General features: G+C 36.5%; 3 protein-coding genes across 3 annotated transcripts; 2 read left to right on the top strand and 1 right to left on the bottom strand.

Moving 5' to 3' along the window:
* Positions 1–5,665: 5,665 nt before the first annotated feature.
* Positions 5,666–7,198, top strand: LOC137938551 (UPF0481 protein At3g47200-like). The gene has a single exon (XM_068783501.1). The coding sequence runs from the start codon at positions 5,666–5,668 to the stop codon at positions 7,196–7,198; it is 1,533 nt and encodes a 510-aa protein (XP_068639602.1).
* Positions 7,199–9,883: 2,685 nt separating this feature from the next.
* On the top strand, positions 9,884–12,398 carry LOC137939328 (UPF0481 protein At3g47200-like). The gene is made up of 3 exons (XM_068784611.1): positions 9,884–10,087; positions 10,221–10,347; positions 10,773–12,398. Exons 1-3 carry the CDS (start codon positions 10,028–10,030, stop codon positions 12,326–12,328), a joined length of 1,743 nt encoding a protein of 580 aa, XP_068640712.1. The 5' UTR covers positions 9,884–10,027; the 3' UTR covers positions 12,329–12,398.
* Positions 12,399–13,216: 818 nt separating this feature from the next.
* On the bottom strand, positions 13,217–18,757 carry LOC137939053 (uncharacterized). The gene is made up of 10 exons (XM_068784225.1): positions 18,648–18,757; positions 17,237–17,356; positions 16,951–17,060; positions 15,849–15,967; positions 15,666–15,763; positions 14,770–14,857; positions 14,547–14,681; positions 14,068–14,173; positions 13,827–13,957; positions 13,217–13,586 (listed from the first exon to the last, which is right to left on the bottom strand). The coding sequence occupies exons 2-10, from the start codon at positions 17,296–17,298 to the stop codon at positions 13,542–13,544; spliced, it is 894 nt and encodes a 297-aa protein (XP_068640326.1). The 5' UTR covers positions 17,299–17,356; positions 18,648–18,757; the 3' UTR covers positions 13,217–13,541.
* Positions 18,758–18,926: the final 169 nt, after the last annotated feature.

Genomic DNA, 18,926 nt, shown 5'->3' with positions numbered 1-18,926 from the left:
ACTCGAACTGGTACAGATCTTTACCCTGAGTTCAGGTCCGAGTATGCTATGAATGGAGACCGCTGAACTGGCAAATTTGACAAGTATGGATTTGGTTTATTCCCCAGCCTTGAATATCTAAGATATATAGTGTGTAGGCCCGGGTTAACTACACATGTATATTAAAATGTTTAAGGTAATGCCTATAATCATGGTATGGTTTTATGTGTCAAGATTGGTTTTTCATAGTTTTTCAAAAATCGGAATTTGAAATGGATTTGAAACCAAGTGGGAGTTTGTTGGAATTATGGTTTCAAATATATTGTTTATAAAATAAAATTACCATGATTCATATGGTATGGGGCCCACTTCTAGATGTTTTGTCATTGGATGTTCAGTACAGGGAATAATGGCCAGCACATCCCCCTATAGAGGTAGATTAAAAGGGTGCGTTGACTTAGTGGACACATCCCTTGGGAATAAGGAGATGTGTCTCTGTTGAGGGGATGTATCTCTCCTGAGAGGATGTATCTCTTCTAAGAGGATGTGTCCTTATGAATAGTCATTAGTGCCACACCCTTTGAAAATCTATAAATTCCTCCATGGTCTTACAAGTAAGGCTAAGGCTATTTTCACACCCAGTCTGGCTGAACGGGAGCAAGCTTATCACTTGTAAACGAATTATAAAAGGTTATCTTGTGCATTTCAAGTTCTATTTATATTCTTCAAGATGAAAGGTACGCTCTCTTTATTCTTCTTATTTCAATTCTATGATATATGTATGGTTTTCATGATAATGGAATTATGGAGGATTTAATATCTATTTTCTATGATGTTTATATTATTATTAGACATCAAGTCTAACACGTATGCATTCGATCCTCACCCGAAATCCGAACATCTCTTTTGAGGATTATATCAGGGCCACGAACGCAATGAGGGAGGAAATAAAAGCTTGTCACTTTAACATCGTCACCGTAGACCTCCCAAATTTGATTTCTGTGGTTCAAAGTTGTTGCCACATACTCGATGTTCTGATCTTATTCCATGAAGGCAGACTGACGCCCCAAGTTGATCAAATTTTTTCCTCAAGGATCCAAACCTTATGGGTGGACTTCCTCCTAGTCAAAAATCAGGTTCCTTTCTTTGCTCTTCAACGAATTTATGACATGGTGATCCTCGATAAATCTCAGTATCCTCCATTGGTAAACCTCTGCCTTGGATTCTTTGAACACTTTTTGGATGTTAATTATAAGCAAACTCCTCCGTTGAATTCCAAATCTATCTGTCATCTTCTACATTTAGTTCATTATCATCTCGTTCCTTCAAACAACCCACCTAAAACTCGAGGGTTGATAGGGTTCTTATTCGACAAAACGAAGAGTCTCACATTTTCACGCCCGCCTCCTCAACTTCCAATCTTTGTATCTCCACCAGTGGAGCACTTGACAATGGAAACCATTCCCTCTGCTAGAAGACTCCAAGAAGCTGGTATAAGGTTTCGAAAGAAAAAAACTCCCGGATTCTCGAACATCACATTCCACAGAGGTGTTCTGGAAATTCCTTTTTTACGTCTTGATAGCAACACTGAAACTCTACTACGAAATTTTACTGCTTCGGAGCAGTTTCATTTTACTGTCAGGGCGTACTTCACCAGTGGAGGATGTTCAGATACTCAATCGTGAAGGAATCCTTGAACAGACTTTGGGATCTGAAGAACAAGTTGCTTCTCTTTTCAATGGTTTGAGCAGCAACCTTGTCTATATTGGAGAAAAAGATGGTTTTCTTCCTCATTTGAGCAAAGAGTTGAATAGGTATTGCCGCAATAGATTTAACCTGTGGAGGGCAAAGCTAATGGTTGACTACTTTAGCAGTCCTTGGGCAACTATTTCCATTATAGCAGCTATTTTCCTCTTTTGATGACTGCTACACAAACATTCTTTTCTACTTATTCCTATTATCAACCCCATTAGTGGTTTTGAAGTACCATATGTTTCCGTCTGTAAAATTTCTCTCTTTATTTTATTGCTTAGGGGTGTTTGGAACCCCTTGAAAAAAATGAGAATTTGACTATTATTATTGCCAAAAAATAGTTAATAAAAATGAAATAATGATCAAATTCTCATTTTTAACACAAATTTGCATATAAATATTATAGTCCTTTTGGAGCCAATAAGAGTGGACTCTCACTCTAGCATCACGTAGCCCTTTTTATAGGTTGTCGCCTCCAAGATTCGAATATATGGCATGGTGTCTACTATAATATCAATACTAGTAGAAGTAAGTTTCTTAAATCATTATAATGTAAACTATAAATAATTAGGAGCGTATAATTTGACGATTATAAATAACATTTATAGAAGACTGGAACAAGGTCACGAAGGGATTATTATTTATACCTTACAACACTGGAACAAAATCATCTATAAATAACATATTATTCGAATCATGGGCCAAACTCACAAGGGAGGGTAAATAGGTTTTTATTCTACCCTTTTTTAAAACTATCTATAATCTTGTATAATTTGTCTTTATTATTAAAATCAAGATTCAGGCACAAATTATGATTTAAATAATAAGCCTACAATATATACACAATGATTTATAATGGTTCACTACTTAATACTATTTCATATTGTTAATCCGCTCCCAATGTGTTTGTACCTCGAAATTAATTCATTATGTTGGAAGGTCCTACAGATACACCTGGAGGGGGGATAAATAGACTTTATATTCTAAGGTCCTACAAATTATACATTTGGATATCTAGTAGATTTTGACACTCATCAAAATTCATCATTCTTTTAGATAATAGGGTAAATTGTGCTTCGGGTTTTATTTAGTTTCAACTATTAGACATTTTGAAGGACAGTTTGACATTATTATGTAAATTTGATTTCGATGAAGAATGAACTAAATTTGCTTTGGGTACTTTGACATGACAACAAAGTGAAGACTGTGTTTAACTAATTATGCGTGACATATTATATATCAAAATAAATATATTTGTTAAGTATTTTTTGGTATTTTTATATTTTTAAATATATTTTTGGCCCAATCCCTTTGTAGAAGGTTATACGACCCAATCAGGTAGAGAATCAAACTAACGGTTTTAGAATTGGATGTCGAGTCGGGACTCGGGATGGATGGACTCTAAGTCGGGACTCAGGATGGATGGATGCTAAGTCTGGACTCAAGATTGTTGATCACCTAGTCATAGACTAATCCCAATTCCAAAAAAAAATCATGATTAATCTTGTACTATTAGACTTTATATTTATGTTTCTTTTTCTCCTACCAAATCAGGTACTTGGACCCACAACACACTATGTTTATGTCCCAAAAATCATCACAATATTTAGCTAATTATAGATAACATATTGTATATCATAAAAAAAAAAGATAATTTTAGCTATTTCTATTATTTTTTATATTTTTTGAATTATATATCTGGTTGAATCACCTTGTAGAAAGTTAATAACAACTTGGCATACGGATCAGGAGAATCAGCTGGACTCACCCAACCTAACTCAGGATTGGGAGATGCTGAGTCAGGTCCCGATCCAAATTCCCAAAACCTTGCTAAGACATCATTTCCCAAAAATTATCGATAAATTTCATGGAAGTTTTTTTAATTTGAATAAAGGACATCAAACCTTAGTTTGTAAACATTGTTAGTTTGCCAAACATTCTCAACTTCCTTTTTCCTTTGTTGCAAAGTAAAAGTGATCAAGTCTCGAAGTTACTTCAACTAATGCCTGGAGTCTCGCACTGTGGCTTCTCTGCCACATGCATGTTTTTGTGTGGTGTTTGTTGATGAAATTTTTAAGTCAATTGCATCTATTTTATCTACACATAAATCATAATTGTGTTTGAGACCGACATGAATTTCCAAGAAAAAGTATAGTTCTATTGGTTTCTTTCGCTTGTTATATATAGACAAAGACACCAGCATTCATGTACAGACAAAGACTATGAAATTGAAGAACACATAATAAAAAGATGCACCATCTGCACACAAACTTTTTTTATGTTCTGATGTGAACAAGTACAAATGGAATCAACATCCAAAGTGCTTGCTCTTGGTCAACCCATGAAACTTGTGCAATCTTCATTTAATCCTTTCTTGGCTGGCAATATTAATCTACTTAACTGTCTCTCTCTCTCTCTCTCTCTCTCCTAATGATTAGGCTTCTGAGGTTTAAACCACATAAAATTGGTTTGTATGTTTTGTTTTTCATACATCTAGTTATATATTTGAATAACTTTGATACGGTATCAAAATTGAAGGTTTGATCTTTTGTTGTTTTTTATAACACCTACTCATTAATCCAACTGTTAGACTTCCAAAACATCCAAGAAATCCAAACACATAAAAAAAAAAAAAAAAATCATCGTGCGTTTACTTTTTTTTTTCTTAATCTCCATTGTAGGAAATGTAATTTTTTATGTTAAATTGGGTGAGGATGTCAATTATGTTGAGTTTTTTAAGAGGGCTAGAACTGCATATGTGAGTAAAAAATTCAAATTTTAATTCAACAAATAGGTTAGGTCAAGATGAAGACTCAACTGATATTAAAGAAGTCAAATGCTATCATATCTTAGTTATTAAGCCAAAGCCAAGGAGGCTGTCAATTTCACTAGAACTGGACACAAGTAAGCTTAAGAAACGTGTCAGCTGAAAATGTCACCAAATGACTTTCTTATTAACACTATTAACCAAGGACCCGTTCATATTAACACTATTTTAATTCATAGCTACTTTTCTCATTCAGTCACCCACATGCTGCATGTGGGTTAGGTCTGGATTCATTCACAGTTAATACCTTCTCTTGTTAAATGCTGCATGTGGGATAGGTCTGGGTTCATTCACAGTTAATACCTACTCTTGTTAAATAGCATTTTCCTTTCATAGAAATGGGTTTATAAGCTTATGAGCTCTAGTAAGTGGCCAAAGGGATTTGGTTTCTTAAATGGTTTTATGGGAATAAGAGGTATCACGATTAGGAGAAGAATTTCCCTAGCTTTTATTTTCTTCCTTGATCTCTCCTTCAAGTTTCGATGAAGTTAAATTTTAAGTAAATTTCTCGTTCATACACCCATTGCAGCAACTTTCTCTCCCATTTCAGGAACGTCTACACCACCATGCAAGCATCAACAGACACTATGGACGCGTGGAGGTGACAAGTCTTTCTTGATTATTAAATCTCAAAGCAGATAATCTTCGTGCAGCACGTCTTCCGTCATAGTAGGATCAGTCATTTAAATAATACAGAAGGTTGGCCAACCTTGGTGGCTACCCTTTTACTTACTTGGTGTATTAATATGAGGCATATCTCTGCAAGGTCAGTCCTCTTGTGGAAAATCTCTATAGTGGCTGTATCAGTTTCTGGAGTGGTCAGATTCTTCTTCAGGTACAGCATTCTTTGATTCAGTTTAGTTCTGCTCTCTGCTTCTCCTGCTTTCTCTTTCTACTAATCATTCATGCTCGGTAATGTAGAAGAATACTGGAATCTTTGTCAAGCAGATGCAATTCACATGCTTAGTTCTTTTTACTGTAACTTGATTTCTTCACATGGAAATGTCATTTCAAGATTGGAGAAATCAATCTAACTGCACTTGGTATCATATTGTTTCAGTCAATTGCTGAGTAACTGTCGAGTGGTAGTAGGAGGGGAAGGGAGAAATGGCAGAAGACGCAAGAGATCTCTTCACTCACTTACTGGATGTGAAAATTTTGGAGGAGGAAGAAGGGAAGGCAGAAGAAAGAGACGATGTTCGAACCCGCAGTGTGGAAATTCGCAGTTTTGAAGGGAAGGAAGGAGAAACAAGAGACCTTGGCAAAAACTTGAATGAATATGATGAGGGGCTTTTAAAGGATGTCAAAGCTGCAATTGTGCCTCTTGTTGAGGATTCTCCTACTATTAGCATCCACATAGTTCCAGAGACCATTCGCAGAGTCCAAAAAGATGCTTACATCCCTCACTACATGTGGCTGGCTATCCATGATTCATTTGATCAAGTCTACCCAAGAGAAACTTTGAAGAATCAACATGCGATGCAGCATGTGCATTCGATTCTCTCCCGAAATCCAACCAAGAGTTTGGAGGATTACCTACAGGCAATGTCTGCATTCAAAGACCAGATTAAGAAGTGCCACTATGTCATCATTGAGGTAGACTCGAAGCGCTTGCTTTTTCTCTTGTTCAGCGGCTTCTTTATCATAGATGTTCTTCTCATGTTCTATGAAGAGAGATTGAAGCCCAAGGTAGATACTGTGTGTGTCTCTAACATTCAAGACCTGTGGATGGACATGCTCCTTCTCCCTAACCAAGTTCCATTCTTTGCACTCCAATTGATATTTGACATGGCCGTTGTTGATAAATCCAAATACCCTTCTTTGGTAGAGCTCTGCCTTCAATTTTTCGGTCAATTTCTGATGATAAACAAGAACCAGCATCCATTAGAGTCCAGATCTGTGCATCATCTGCTTCACTTGGTTCATTACCATCTTCTCCCATCTACACCTCAAAACCCTTTAAGCTGCAGGTCTTACAACCCACTAAAAATCATTTTCTCCAAGCTGAAAAAGAGTTTCCCTTCTCACTCTTCTGAGCTTCCCATATCAAACAATAGCAGAAAACAGTTACCTACGACACTCACTCTGAATCCCATATCTTCTGCAAGAAGACTCACAGAAGCTGGAATTAAGTTCAGGAGGAAAGAGGGTCATGGGTTCACGGACATAACCTTCGAAAAGGGTGTTCTAGAGATCCCATACATACAAATTGATGAAAACACCAAGAAGCTCCTACGAAACCTCGCAGCTTGGGAGCAATGTGATGCTTCTGCTGGCACATATTTTTCTAGCTACTCAATCTTCATGGACTTGATAGTTAACACAGAAAACGATGTTGACATTCTAAGCAAGAGTGGGATTATCCGTCATACATTAGGTACTGATGAACAGGTTGCATCAGTCTTCAACAATTTGAGTACCCACCTCGTCTGCCGTTGGGAAGAAAGTTTTCTTCCACAGTTGTCCCTAGATGTGAACAGATACTGTGAAAATAAAATTAACATTTGGTGGGCAAAGCTGATGAACGATTACTTCAATAGCCCTTGGGCAGGCATTTCCCTGGTGGCTGGAATCTTTCTCCTCACTCTCAATACGATCCAGTCTATTTTTTTTATCTACAGCTTTTTGGAGTCTCCATAGTCACTCTTGTTTTAGGCACTTAGTTGAAGCAGTGGACTTATACTTCTAGGGCAGTCTATGGTTCAAAGCTATTGTTTCTGCAATCTATATCATGTTATTGTATTCTTTTCTGCAATCTGTATGCTCTGAATTTATCTAGAAGTTGCCTATCGAAACCTTCAACTCGTTCTGTGCCTGAGTTTGGGGCCATTGAAGTGCTGCTCTCCTCAATCACACTATGCACGACTGCCTTTATCTTTTGTATACTACTTTGACACTATAAACTATCATTTGTAGAATTTTTGCTTTCTTATTTCGTTTAGCTGAATGGTTCCCTTGTGTGCCATGTTTTGGTCTCAACATCCCCATTGAGATAACTTTGATGATAACAAATACTCAAATTACTAATGATGTGTGTAAAGTATGTTGTGTAGTTCAAAAAGTCTTAGAGGAAATTTCTGGCATAGTTTACATCTGTTATCTTAACAAGCTCACCATGTCAAGACAGATTCAACATTATTTCACCTGCTTTGAAAAGAGAAGCAGCTACTGCCTTCTCCTCTCTCTTAAATTCCAGCACGTTGATGACATTGATAATGGTGTTTGGTTAACACGTTGATACAGCAGGTTTCTTTGATGAGTTACAACAAGCTGGTGAATCAGCATAAGTTTTGACTTATTGATTCTCTTATTCCTCCTCCATCATGTTGCTGATTATTCAACAAAGTTCCAACATTTGGTCACGTTGCAGTTGCTGGAACTAAGTACTATCTAAATCTGATAGTTAGCAAGCATTTTTGTAAATTCTATTTTTTTGCTGCACCTGATCTTGGTGGCCTCGTGATCATGAAAATGAACATGTTTACGATTGCAAGCACAGAGGCAAGTGATCCGTATTTCGCAAGCAGCCTCTTAACTTCTTTTCTAGAGGTCTCTCTGCCAGAATCTCTAATGGTAGAATGAGTGTTGAATAAGCCTGAATAAGCCTCCTCGAGTGCTGCTTTTGAGGGGACCGGTACAGGATAATAGCAGGTCAAATATCCTCAGGTCACTAGTTCAACAAACATCATCTGGCGTTCCCTAGAGATTCATTAATCGGTTTCAGAACTCGTTTAGTTAGGAAGTTATACCTCAGTTTACTATTCGGTTCTAATTTATTACTTTTATATTCAAGGATAGACTCGCTATAGATCATCTTATGTGTTCTTATTACTCTTAAGGACTTTAACTACCTACAGGACCAAGAAATCCAAAAACATAAAAAAATAAATCATCGTTTGCGTGATCAAAAAACCTTTATGCAATCTCATCATGAAATGGTATATGTACTTCTAGCACTCTTTTTTCTTAATCTCCATTATAGGAAATCTAATTTTTTATGTTAAATTGGGTGAGGATGTCGATTACGTTGAGTTTTTAAGCAGGCTAGGACTGCATATGTGAGTAAATATTTCAAAATTTAATTCAACAAAAAGGTTAGGTCAAGATGAAGAGGGCTTAGGATGGCTGTCAATTTCACTGGAATTGGACAAAAGTAGGATTGGGGAACGTGTCAGCTGAAAATGTAACCAAATGACTTTCTTATTAACCATGAACTAGTTCATATCAACACTCTTTTTCTCATAAATAAATCCATATATACTTGGCTCAGTCAGTCACCCACATGCTGCATTTGAGATAGGTCTGGGTTCATTCACAACTAATACCTTCTAATGTTAAATAGTGGGTTTATAAGATTATGAGCTCTAAGTAATTGGCTTTCTTTATTGGGTTTATGGGAATAAGAGGTATCATGATTAGGAGAAGAATTTCCCAAGCTTTTCTTTTTTTATTTTCGCTCGAGGGACTATATTACTTCTTCCTTGATCTCTCCTTCAAGTTTCGATGAATGAATTAGTTAAATTTTAAGTAAATTTCTAGTTCATATACCAATAAGGCGATAAAATTATCGTAAATAGTATTACTCACTACTAATAGGTAAATAAGTAAATAAATAAGCAAATAAAATGTAAAAGAAATAAGACATAAAAATCTCCAAATTTTATTAAAATTATTATCTAATATCAGTATACTTTATGTAAAACTATTAAATATTAACTGAGGATATAACTATCTTAAGTATAAAAAAATAATTAAAGTATCTTAAGTAGGAGTGAAAATTACCAAGTTAAATGAAATTTAATGAAATGGGTGATTGAGTTCTGATAATCCTGTATCAACTGAAGAAACTGATCCATCAGAATAATTCTGAAAGTAAAAGAATCCACCTTTAGCTACTACAAAGGGATGCTTGACATCCATTACAGCAACTTTATCTCCCATTTCAGATACTTCTACCTCACCATGCAATCATCAACAGACACTAGAGACGTATGGAGGTGACCATACGAAAAAGAGGCTTTAATAGACAAAGTTGAACTCTAGACTCATGGTGGAGCCAAGGTCAAGCTCAATTCGTCTCCACCCCTAAAGTTAACCATGTTTATCACGAAAAAGGAAGTGGGAGTTAGCTGTTTGACTGTGACCTCAAAATGAAAAGAACCTGACAAGAACCTAAGCCAAAGGAATTTCATATTGACCATAAAAGCATTCGCATTGATCGTAAACTGGTACACTTCCATCCTACCCTATAAAGCGGTCACCATGAATGGGTGGAGATAACAAGTCCTTAGCTACTAATGCCAAAGCAGATATCTCTTTATGGTGATTTGCTGCTGTGTACAAATATGCAGAGGGATTCTATGGTGAACTCTAATGGAAACACCTTGTTAGTACTTTTCTTTGTAGTGAAGGTAGTCTTGGCTTCAAATTGGATGTGATGAGGTCTCGGCTTCGGAGCTCCGGTGGGTAATGTTCAGTGGTATTGTTGACCCTTTTTTTTTTCTGCAGAAGACCTCAACGATCCTTCAGGTTTGTGTTGTATTCTGTTTCTGTTCTTGTTCACTAATGCAAGTTTCTCAACTTTCTTCATTTTGTTTGATGTCGTGTTGTTTCTCTTTGTTACCATTACTGTCTCTATTATTGTTGACATGGTGGGTGGAAGGTAAGATGGCAACCATGGCATGGCACTAGAAATAGGAGACCCTGGGGTAAGCTTGATCGAGGAGAAGGAAGATATGGCAGAAGAATTTGGCATGGAGCTGATATAGGAACTACCAAAGTTAACTCAGGTGAGTTCCTTGGGGACTTTCTTTTAGTTTTCTGGTTTTCTAAGAGAAGCCTGCACTTTTCTTTCTCTGTACGTGAAGAGGTAGCGGAGTAGGGTCCAATCCGCCCCGAACAAGGGGGCATATGAACCCCAATCGGCGAACTGGAGTCGTTCATTGACGGCTCCCATTCACTGTTCGTGCTTGAACTGGGAAATAGGGAAGAAGGCTTGATTTCTGCACCTCCCCCATCTATGTTCAGACAAATCCTGTGTTCAGAGCCGATCCCAGTTCATCCAAGTGAATGCAAGAAAGAATTGAAGAACGAAGAGCAATGGATCCTGTTGTCCATTTCACTTGCAAAAGTTTTCATCCTGTTTGTCGCAAACCAAAGCATGGAGTATCTCCATTGATGAATCTTACTTAAGACACGGTTTCTCCATCTACAGAAAGGGAATTAAACATGGCCAACGAATCAGGAAATACTGATATAGAAACAGGAGTGATCCTGGGTCAGGAACCAGGTCAGGTGGCAGTAGCAGCAACGAGTTCTGTCGACCGCGGAAAGAAGGGAAAAGCGACGAGAAATATTGAAGAGATGGAAGGTTTTGTGCAGCATCGTTATGACGAGGCGCAATCCTACCTTGCAAAAGACAAACCGACCTTGCAGGCAAGGTCTTCGAAGATCACAGATACAAGCGTGACAATCTACAGAGTCCCCGAAGCCATGCGCCTAAGTGGAGAGAAAGAAAGTCTTTACAAGCCCACATGTATCGACGTTTATTACCCTCTGTTGAAGGGCGACGATGATCATTATTATTTTCATCTCTACTCAATCCTTCAAAAAAACAACAACAAGGGTTTGAAGGATTACTTGCTGATGATGGAAGAGCAGAAGGAAGAAATTGCAAAACGTAACGAGGAACACATCTCTATAGATTTCTCTCACTTGTTCGATCTCCTACTCAGTAGTTGCTTTATACTTGATCTATTTCTCAAGTATTTTGATGGAAAATTGTCCCCTGCAGACGACCCAGAATGTGGTCACAGATGGGTTAATGATTTATGGGTAGACTTGCTCCTTGTGGAGAACCAGATTCCTTTCTTCATCCTTGAAAAGGTTTATGAGATGGCCTACTCCGAGAGCACCCGAACTCATTTGGAGGTTATAGCCTTCTATTTCTTCGATCAGTTTGTTCCAATGAACTGGGAAAAATTCGATCAGTTTGTTTTAATGAACTGGAGAAAATTCAGAGGTGAGCCGAGTGAAGTATACCATCTGCTTCATTTAGTTCACGAGAGTCTAATTCCTTCAGACCCTGGTCGTCATAAGAGGTTGAAAAGAAAGAATTGCATACTTTATAGTGTTTGGGGAACATTGTTCGAATGGTTGGGAACACCAATGCAGTTGCCTATGGATTCCGAAAGGCTTTATCGTCTCTCAAGGATGAGAACTATCCCTACAGCAACAACACTCCAACAGGCAGGGGTCAAGTTCAGGCCAAGAGAGGATAGAGGATTTGTTGTGGAATTTAACAATGGAGTTTTAGAACTCCCACATTTGCATGTAGGAACGACCACGAAGAAGTTCCTGATGAATCTCATAGCTTGGGAACAATGTCATCCTGGAGATGAAAAATACTTCACCAACTACGCTATTTTCTTGGATTATCTCATTAATACCTCAAAGGATATAGAGATACTCATCGAGAGCGGAGTCCTGGAGCATTCCTTGAAAAATAATGAGGAGGTTGTTCAAGTCTTCAACAGTTTGAGTGATAACCTGGTTTATACAAAACTTGAGTCTTATGATTTTTTACGCAAGGAACTCAACCATTATTGCGGAAGAAGGTTTAACAAATGGTGGGCAAGGCTAATGATTGATTACTTTGGTAGCCCCTGGACAACTATTTCTCTTATTGCAGCAGCAATAATCGTTCTGCTTACTATGTTGCAGAGCTTTTTCTCTGTTTATTCCTATTTTCGACCTCCACAACAGAAATAGAAGTTGAATTTATGAATGTATTAAGAGTTTATGTTTGGTCCATGAATAGTGATAATAATCAGATGTTGTTGATGTGCACCTTATTCTAAAGCATGGAAATGGTTTCATAATTTTATTCAACTATCCATTCCACTATTTTATCTATCATTTAAAAATAAAACAAAAATTTAAAATATTTGATAATCAACTTGTTAGTGCATCTGGGACTTCAAACTCTAATCAAAGAGATGTTTTACTTGAGAGGGGGGGTGTCCAAGAAGTTAAATTATGGTAGCAACAGACAAAGGTCTAGATCAAAATCTAGACATCAGAACTTGATTTGTAACTATTGTAAGAAATAGGAGCATATTAAGATTAATTGTCACAAACTGAAAAACAAATAATAAAAGAGTGATAGTAATGATCAAAATAAGAAGAATTAGTACTTGCGGGGGCTAGTGTTGCAAAAATTGTCGCCTCCAAGATTTGGATACATGACATGGTGTCTACTCTCATATCAATACTAGGTTTCTAATACTATTTCATATTGTTAATCCACTCCCAATGTGTTTTTACCTCGAAGTTAATTCATTATGTGCTCTACAAGGATAAACTTACATATATACTCCCTATGTATATATGGACATCAAACCTTAGTAATTTCAACTAATGTGTGTGGTCACGCCCTTGTGGCTTCTGTGACCCATGCATGTTTTTGTGTGGACTAAATTTTTATGAAACCAAAAATCATGTAACTTTTGACTCATCCTCCTACATAAATTTATCCTTAAATCTATTCAAAACAATCCAAGGCCTTGCAATTAAGCCTCTGTATGAGCTGAAGGTGCATATCATTTTGTCCACACATATAAATATGAAAAAATTTAATGAAAAAGAAGGATGCAAGAATAAGTATCACCATTCAATCTTATACACTTTGTTCAATAGGAGACAACAAAGAAAAGGGAATTAAAGAAAGGAATCAAGTCTTTAGTGGTTTCAACTTTCATGTCATAATGGTTCAATCAATCTGAAAATCTATTACCAAAATGTAACTTCCAACTCGTCCAAACATGCCTAACTATGCCATTGAAATAATAATGAGTTCTTGTGACCTTGGAGGCCAATGAGGACAACAGAGATTATAAACTACCTCACTGAACATGCTCTACAATATCTTTTTGTACACCATGCCGCCACAATGCCCATAGAACAGAAGTTTCTCAAAAAACTATCACACCAATGCTTTTTGCCTCTCGTGTGTAGATTCATGCTCAACCTGACACCAAAAATATAAGCAGTACTGAGATGATAACATAACCAAGTTTGCATGCATCTTCAGTCCATAGTAGAAAAAAGAGCCCCAGTTATGTGTAAAATATATAGTTCAGGTTGCACTTCTAGCCTTTGGTGCTAAACATTCCCTCATGAAAATGGTCATTCAATAAATATATTTATGACCCCCAACTCCCATATTGAAGTGGTCAAAGGAAACATAAATAAAACTACTGAAGTTTACCTCCACGATTACTCTAGCCTTCTTAGACTTCTTGCCCAAGTCATCTGCTTCATGCTTGCCTAAGCCAGATTCAGATCCTCCCTTCCGTCCCTTTGTCTTTGATGGATTATTATCTTCATCATCCATTTCACCTGAAGTTTCCACAGAGTTATTGTATACAAGATCTTCTATGAATATCATGTAAATTACACTCAGAACTAGAGTTTGAAACGGGTTACTGAAAGACCCAAAGATTCTTGACCTTCATCATCAGCCTTTCGAGACTCCATAGTGAAGCCACCAAAATCCTCAATATCCTCTGCCTCCTCAAGCTCATCGTAGCCTTCCACGTACTCCACTTCAGGATCCTGCACAAAATAGAAGGGAGGTTCAGTCATCATCTAATAGCCTCAAACTATTTGTCACAATATCACAAACAAAAGGTAAAAGGACCACCATTACTTGATCTTTTCAGGACTAGCAAATTTTAATAAACAATACTATGCAATAACTACTAAAATGACAAGTAATTTCGAATAAAACATTAAAACATATTTAGATATTTTATATAAGAAAATTTCAACATACAAAAAATTTGTATCATATTCTCATAACTATCCATACTAATTATTAGTGCCCTTCTTGTCTCACGAACATCCAACGAGAAGAACACATATTCACAGGTAACTATATGCTTGTCCAATTCATGCTTCAAATAAATACTAGATTTTGATCAAATACCTCTTCCACTTCTTCTTCTTCATCAGCAAGCAGTCCTTCCATTTCGAGCACTTTATTGTACTCTTTAACTGGATAGTTATATATGTCACCATACACCCCTTTCTTTAGGCGTTCTAACAACTCTTTTTCAATACTCTGGAAAACATCCAACAGCCTCAGACACAACAGGGAGAAACTAAAATAACATCAATTTCACCACTACAGGTAGAGAGAAAATCAAAACCTTGTCTAAAACAGCAGCTTTTTCAGCCTTCTGTTCTCTTCTTGCTTCTCGCTTTGTTTCCATCCTAGGTACTGTCATTATCTTCTCTCTGAAAAATAAGAAAACGAGCCAATAAAAGCTAAATCAGATATTGAAAAAGTTCACAATGCTCAGAAAGCTTGTGAACATTTCTTCCAACACAAGAGTGAGGAGAATAAATAGATGAATGAATGAAAACAAAATAAACCTAAGTTTGATAAACTATATCATATATTTATATCTCCCTGATGAGCAACAAAGCATGAGGGAAACCAATTATATGAATCCCAGTTGAGTGCTAAGTGGATGAACTACATTATATGCCTAAAATACAGATTACATGAGTCATGACAATTATAAGAAAATAAGAAGTAATGATTCTAAGAACCCAAAAAAGCTAAAGGACAATGAAATTTAAAAGCAAAAAGCACACTCTTAGGAAAATTTCTCATCATTTGTGGACTTATTACCTCATACAGCAAGTAGCAAACCTAACAACCACTTTGTCCTCAAACCATTTTCAGATATTGTATAAAAGTTTTACTAGGCAATAAGAACAACATAAGTACAAGAGAGCCAGCTTTTCATGTGAACACTCCATTTGTGTGGAATTGTTCTTTACATGGTTTTTTTTTCTTTGTTCCTTAGGCCTGAAGTTTCAAAAACCTCACACAAGATATATAAATTAAATAGATAAAGCAACAATGGGAGTATTTTTCAAACAAGTCATTAGTAATATAAACACATACATGATGCTTAACTCAAACATGAAATGCAATAATAGATTTCAACTAGAATTTTAGCCACAAAAATTACCACACCATCCATTTATAACAAAAGATTTGCAACTGTCAACAGTACGAAGAAAAAGTACATACCTAACTTTCAACTCAACCTTCCTCATGCGTATCCTATATTGAGTCATTTTTGTAAGACGCTGCTTAATTTTGTGTACCAGTAGCTTAGGCCAGAACTCCTGCCATAACCAAACAGAGTGAGAATAATTAAAGAAGTTTACAAGCCAAGTGTGAAGCAAACAAACTCAGTACTGCAAACAATACCAGATGTTTGTCAATGATTTCAAGCGCCTTCTCATAATTCCGAGGTAGTTTAACTCTTTCCCACAATTTATTCGGCATGTGAGCTCTCTCAATGGTTTTCATGTAAAGGTAAAATATTCCTATCCAAGCACCAGGATCATGATATTAACATTTTTTAATAATATGAAGTCGAACTTGAAAAAAAAAACAATAATTTAAAAACAAAATAGCTTAGATACTTTTGCAATATCAACACAAGGCATGACAGCTTGTGTATTGCTATTGAAGGAAATATAAAATGTTTTCAACAGAATAAGACATATAGAAGAGAAAAACACATCCATTAACATAGATGAATTTCAAAAGAAGATGCTAACTTGGGCATCAACAGGGAAGACACATTAGGAAGATATTGATATATGGTCTGACACCATCAAACATTGCCAGAGATCATTTTGTCCCATGGATTTCCTTGACAATTGGTTTTTTGAGAAGGCAGACAATAAACAAAGAAGCTTAATCTGAGAGCCATGCATTATCGAAACAAAAGCCAAATAAGAAGATAAGGGGGTCCTCATTAGCAATAGACACCAAGCAGAATGTCAACTTGCAAAACAGAACAATCAAATACTAGGAACAGAAGTCCTTAGTGGAAAGAACTCCATATTAATAAATAACATAAGATTTCTTTGGGCTCTTTGTAAATTCAAAGTCAAATCTTCATTGACTCACAACTCTCAACTTTGGTATGTTTATCGTGCTTCCATATGATCGTGATCTTAGCACAACTAGTGTGGCTTTCACCTTTTTGCAAGACACAGGCCGTTATGCATCACAAACCTGTATCCAGTGTCCTCCAAATATGTACTTTACCTTTTAAAAATAGCTGACCTTAACCAGAAATCTGCTGTAAGGTCTAAACTTTGGCAAAACACATGACTTATGACTGTGAAAGTCATGTACCTTATATATGCTAATAATGAATATAAATTAGCAACAAAGTATTCTAGCTGAGAAGAGAAAGTGCACAAGTACAAGGGGAATAAATAAGTTGGAACTATGATCTTGGTATGCATGAGACAATTTGCCCACTTATTTACAAGAATCAACCGAGGATACATACCATCATGATCACGAATTGTGGCGTAGCGACTATTGGCAAGGGGGCAGGAGCTACGATTGCAAATGCCCGTGACATTATATGGGTTACGGCAAAAATTTCCCGTGACAATTCTGGGACCATAGAAAGCAAAAGAGTGAGGAAAGAAGGAAAGAACAAACTGACAAGGAATATCTAAACTAACATAATGGTATTTTCCCCTAGCCTTCATGTAAAAAGGGAGAAACATAATAAACAATTAGACAAACCGATGGAACAAAAATGCAGTGTTAGGGTTTAACTAACTTACTTGGTCATGAAACTACAGTGATTGTGCCTGATGACTTCCCATATAACCTCATCATGCTGCATCTTGGAATGTAGACTACAGGATTCTAGATTACTAGCTTAGATATTTTCCACTGTAGGACTGAAAGAACATAAATCGAAACTCATATTAGGAACAAGTTGCCATTCAAAAAAGAAAAAAATCAGGAACAAGTTCAGCAATACCTTGATAAAGGAAGGGGGAAAAAAAAGCTTTACAACCCCTAAACTATACTTTTTTTTACAAAATATTATAACTCTAACAAATTATTTTGCAAACTGTTTTTTCATATTAAAAATTGCAAAGAAAATCCCAGTCACTAAACTTTTTCATATAATTGACTGATAACAATTCACTCGTTGCATTTTGGCTCTGTCCAGTTGAAGCTTCCTTGTAGCAAAAACTCAGAAGATGCGTGTCTTTTCTCTTAAGTTCAATGCTTCACTCAAAATAGGCATCAGATATGTACAACAAGAGCCCATGAGTCCATATACTAATGACTTTACAGTCTATATAGAAACCACCACACAATCTATAAATATTATTGTTTCCAGTTTTTTTGTGTTTCTGTGCCAGGTAACATGCAAAAAAATAATTTTTGTGTTGTACCTTAAAAAGTAACAATTCAGAAAGGAAAACCAATTCAGTTTGTAGTGTACATCGCAGTAGTTCTATCCAGAAAGGGGGGAGAATAAAGAAACAGAAGTATTAGCGAACAGATAAAAAATCCAGCGCCACTAGAAGGAAAGAACCTAGTAGGAAAAAAACAAGAAAGCTGAAAATTAAGAGAAAAAACAAAGATGTTGACCAATAAGAAACTAGAACTCCAGCCTCACCAAACGAAGTTTTTGCACAGAAAAAAAATCCGTTATTTACTTCAAAAATTTTACATTATTTAGACAGCCAGTGACTATAGCCATCGATATTTTTCCTTTTCTGAAATAGAAGGAGCACCTTTATTGTAGCGTAAATGTATTTTTATCTTTTTCCCACAGCTAATGAAATCTAATGAGAGGTGATGCAGTTGTGGAAGGTAGATGTTTACAAACAGAGGTTGAAGTGCCTGGCAACGAAACAATCTATTAACCTCACCAGTCAGAATTTGAAAACACCAATCGAGACTCCCCATTCTGCTATCCCAAAAAAAAAAGAAAAAAGCCGAGCACTGGAATCAACAACAGATTCTTAATATGCCCCACTATACCTTAGAACAACACAGACAAAGAAGAAACTAGAAACCTCCATTATTTTTAGCCTCAGAGACGAGAAGAAGAAAAGCTGGAAAGACCCAAAAATCCAACTACAGAGCCGAAACACGCGTTTATTACCAGAATCAATGGAAGGCCTTGAAAACGATCTCATCAAGTTCAGAGAAAGTGGTCAATCTACTTACCGGAAGATAGAGTTGCACAACGTAGCAATGTCCGAGAAAGCTTCGGCCGAGGGAAAGAAAACCAGAAGCAGAGCAGCAGGGTTTTAGGTGTTTCTACTTTTCGCCTTTGCCGTTTTCTCGCTCGTTGAGAAATTGGTAAATGTAACGTGGTCAATTAGGAGGAAAGAACTAGAAAAAAAAACCTTCGATTAGTCGTTTTTAAATTAATTAAAATTGCTCTTTAATATTAATTAATTATTATTAACAAAATTTATGTCATTGCTTGGTGGTTCCGGTCTT

Source organism: Aristolochia californica, unplaced genomic scaffold (assembly GCF_029961685.1).
Source record: "Aristolochia californica isolate CCGP_79_NKW_82.1479 unplaced genomic scaffold, dmAriCali1.0.hap1 SCAF_8, whole genome shotgun sequence".
Classification (NCBI taxonomy): Eukaryota; Viridiplantae; Streptophyta; class Magnoliopsida; order Piperales; family Aristolochiaceae; genus Aristolochia; species Aristolochia californica.
This window is presented reverse-complemented; position numbering and strand designations above follow the sequence as displayed.

Bases quoted from the DNA above. Each gene is read 5' to 3' on its own strand.
- LOC137938551 (XM_068783501.1), top strand. From the start codon at position 5,666: ATGGCAGAAGACGCAAGAGATCTCTTCACTCACTTACTGGATGTGAAA.
- LOC137939053 (XM_068784225.1), bottom strand. From the start codon at position 17,298: ATGCAGCATGATGAGGTTATATGGGAAGTCATCAGGCACAATCACTGT. The intron at 17,061-17,236 runs GTAAGTTAGTTA...CTATGGTCCCAG, and splicing joins CACTGTAGTTTCATGACCAA to AATTGTCACGGGAAATTTTT. The intron at 14,174-14,546 runs GTATTTGATCAA...TATTTTGTGCAG, and splicing joins AAGAAGAAGAAGTGGAAGAG to GATCCTGAAGTGGAGTACGT.
- LOC137939328 (XM_068784611.1), top strand. From the start codon at position 10,028: ATGTTCAGTGGTATTGTTGACCCTTTTTTTTTTCTGCAGAAGACCTCA. The intron at 10,088-10,220 runs GTTTGTGTTGTA...GGTGGGTGGAAG, and splicing joins AGACCTCAACGATCCTTCAG to GTAAGATGGCAACCATGGCA. The intron at 10,348-10,772 runs GTGAGTTCCTTG...CTCCATCTACAG, and splicing joins AACTACCAAAGTTAACTCAG to AAAGGGAATTAAACATGGCC.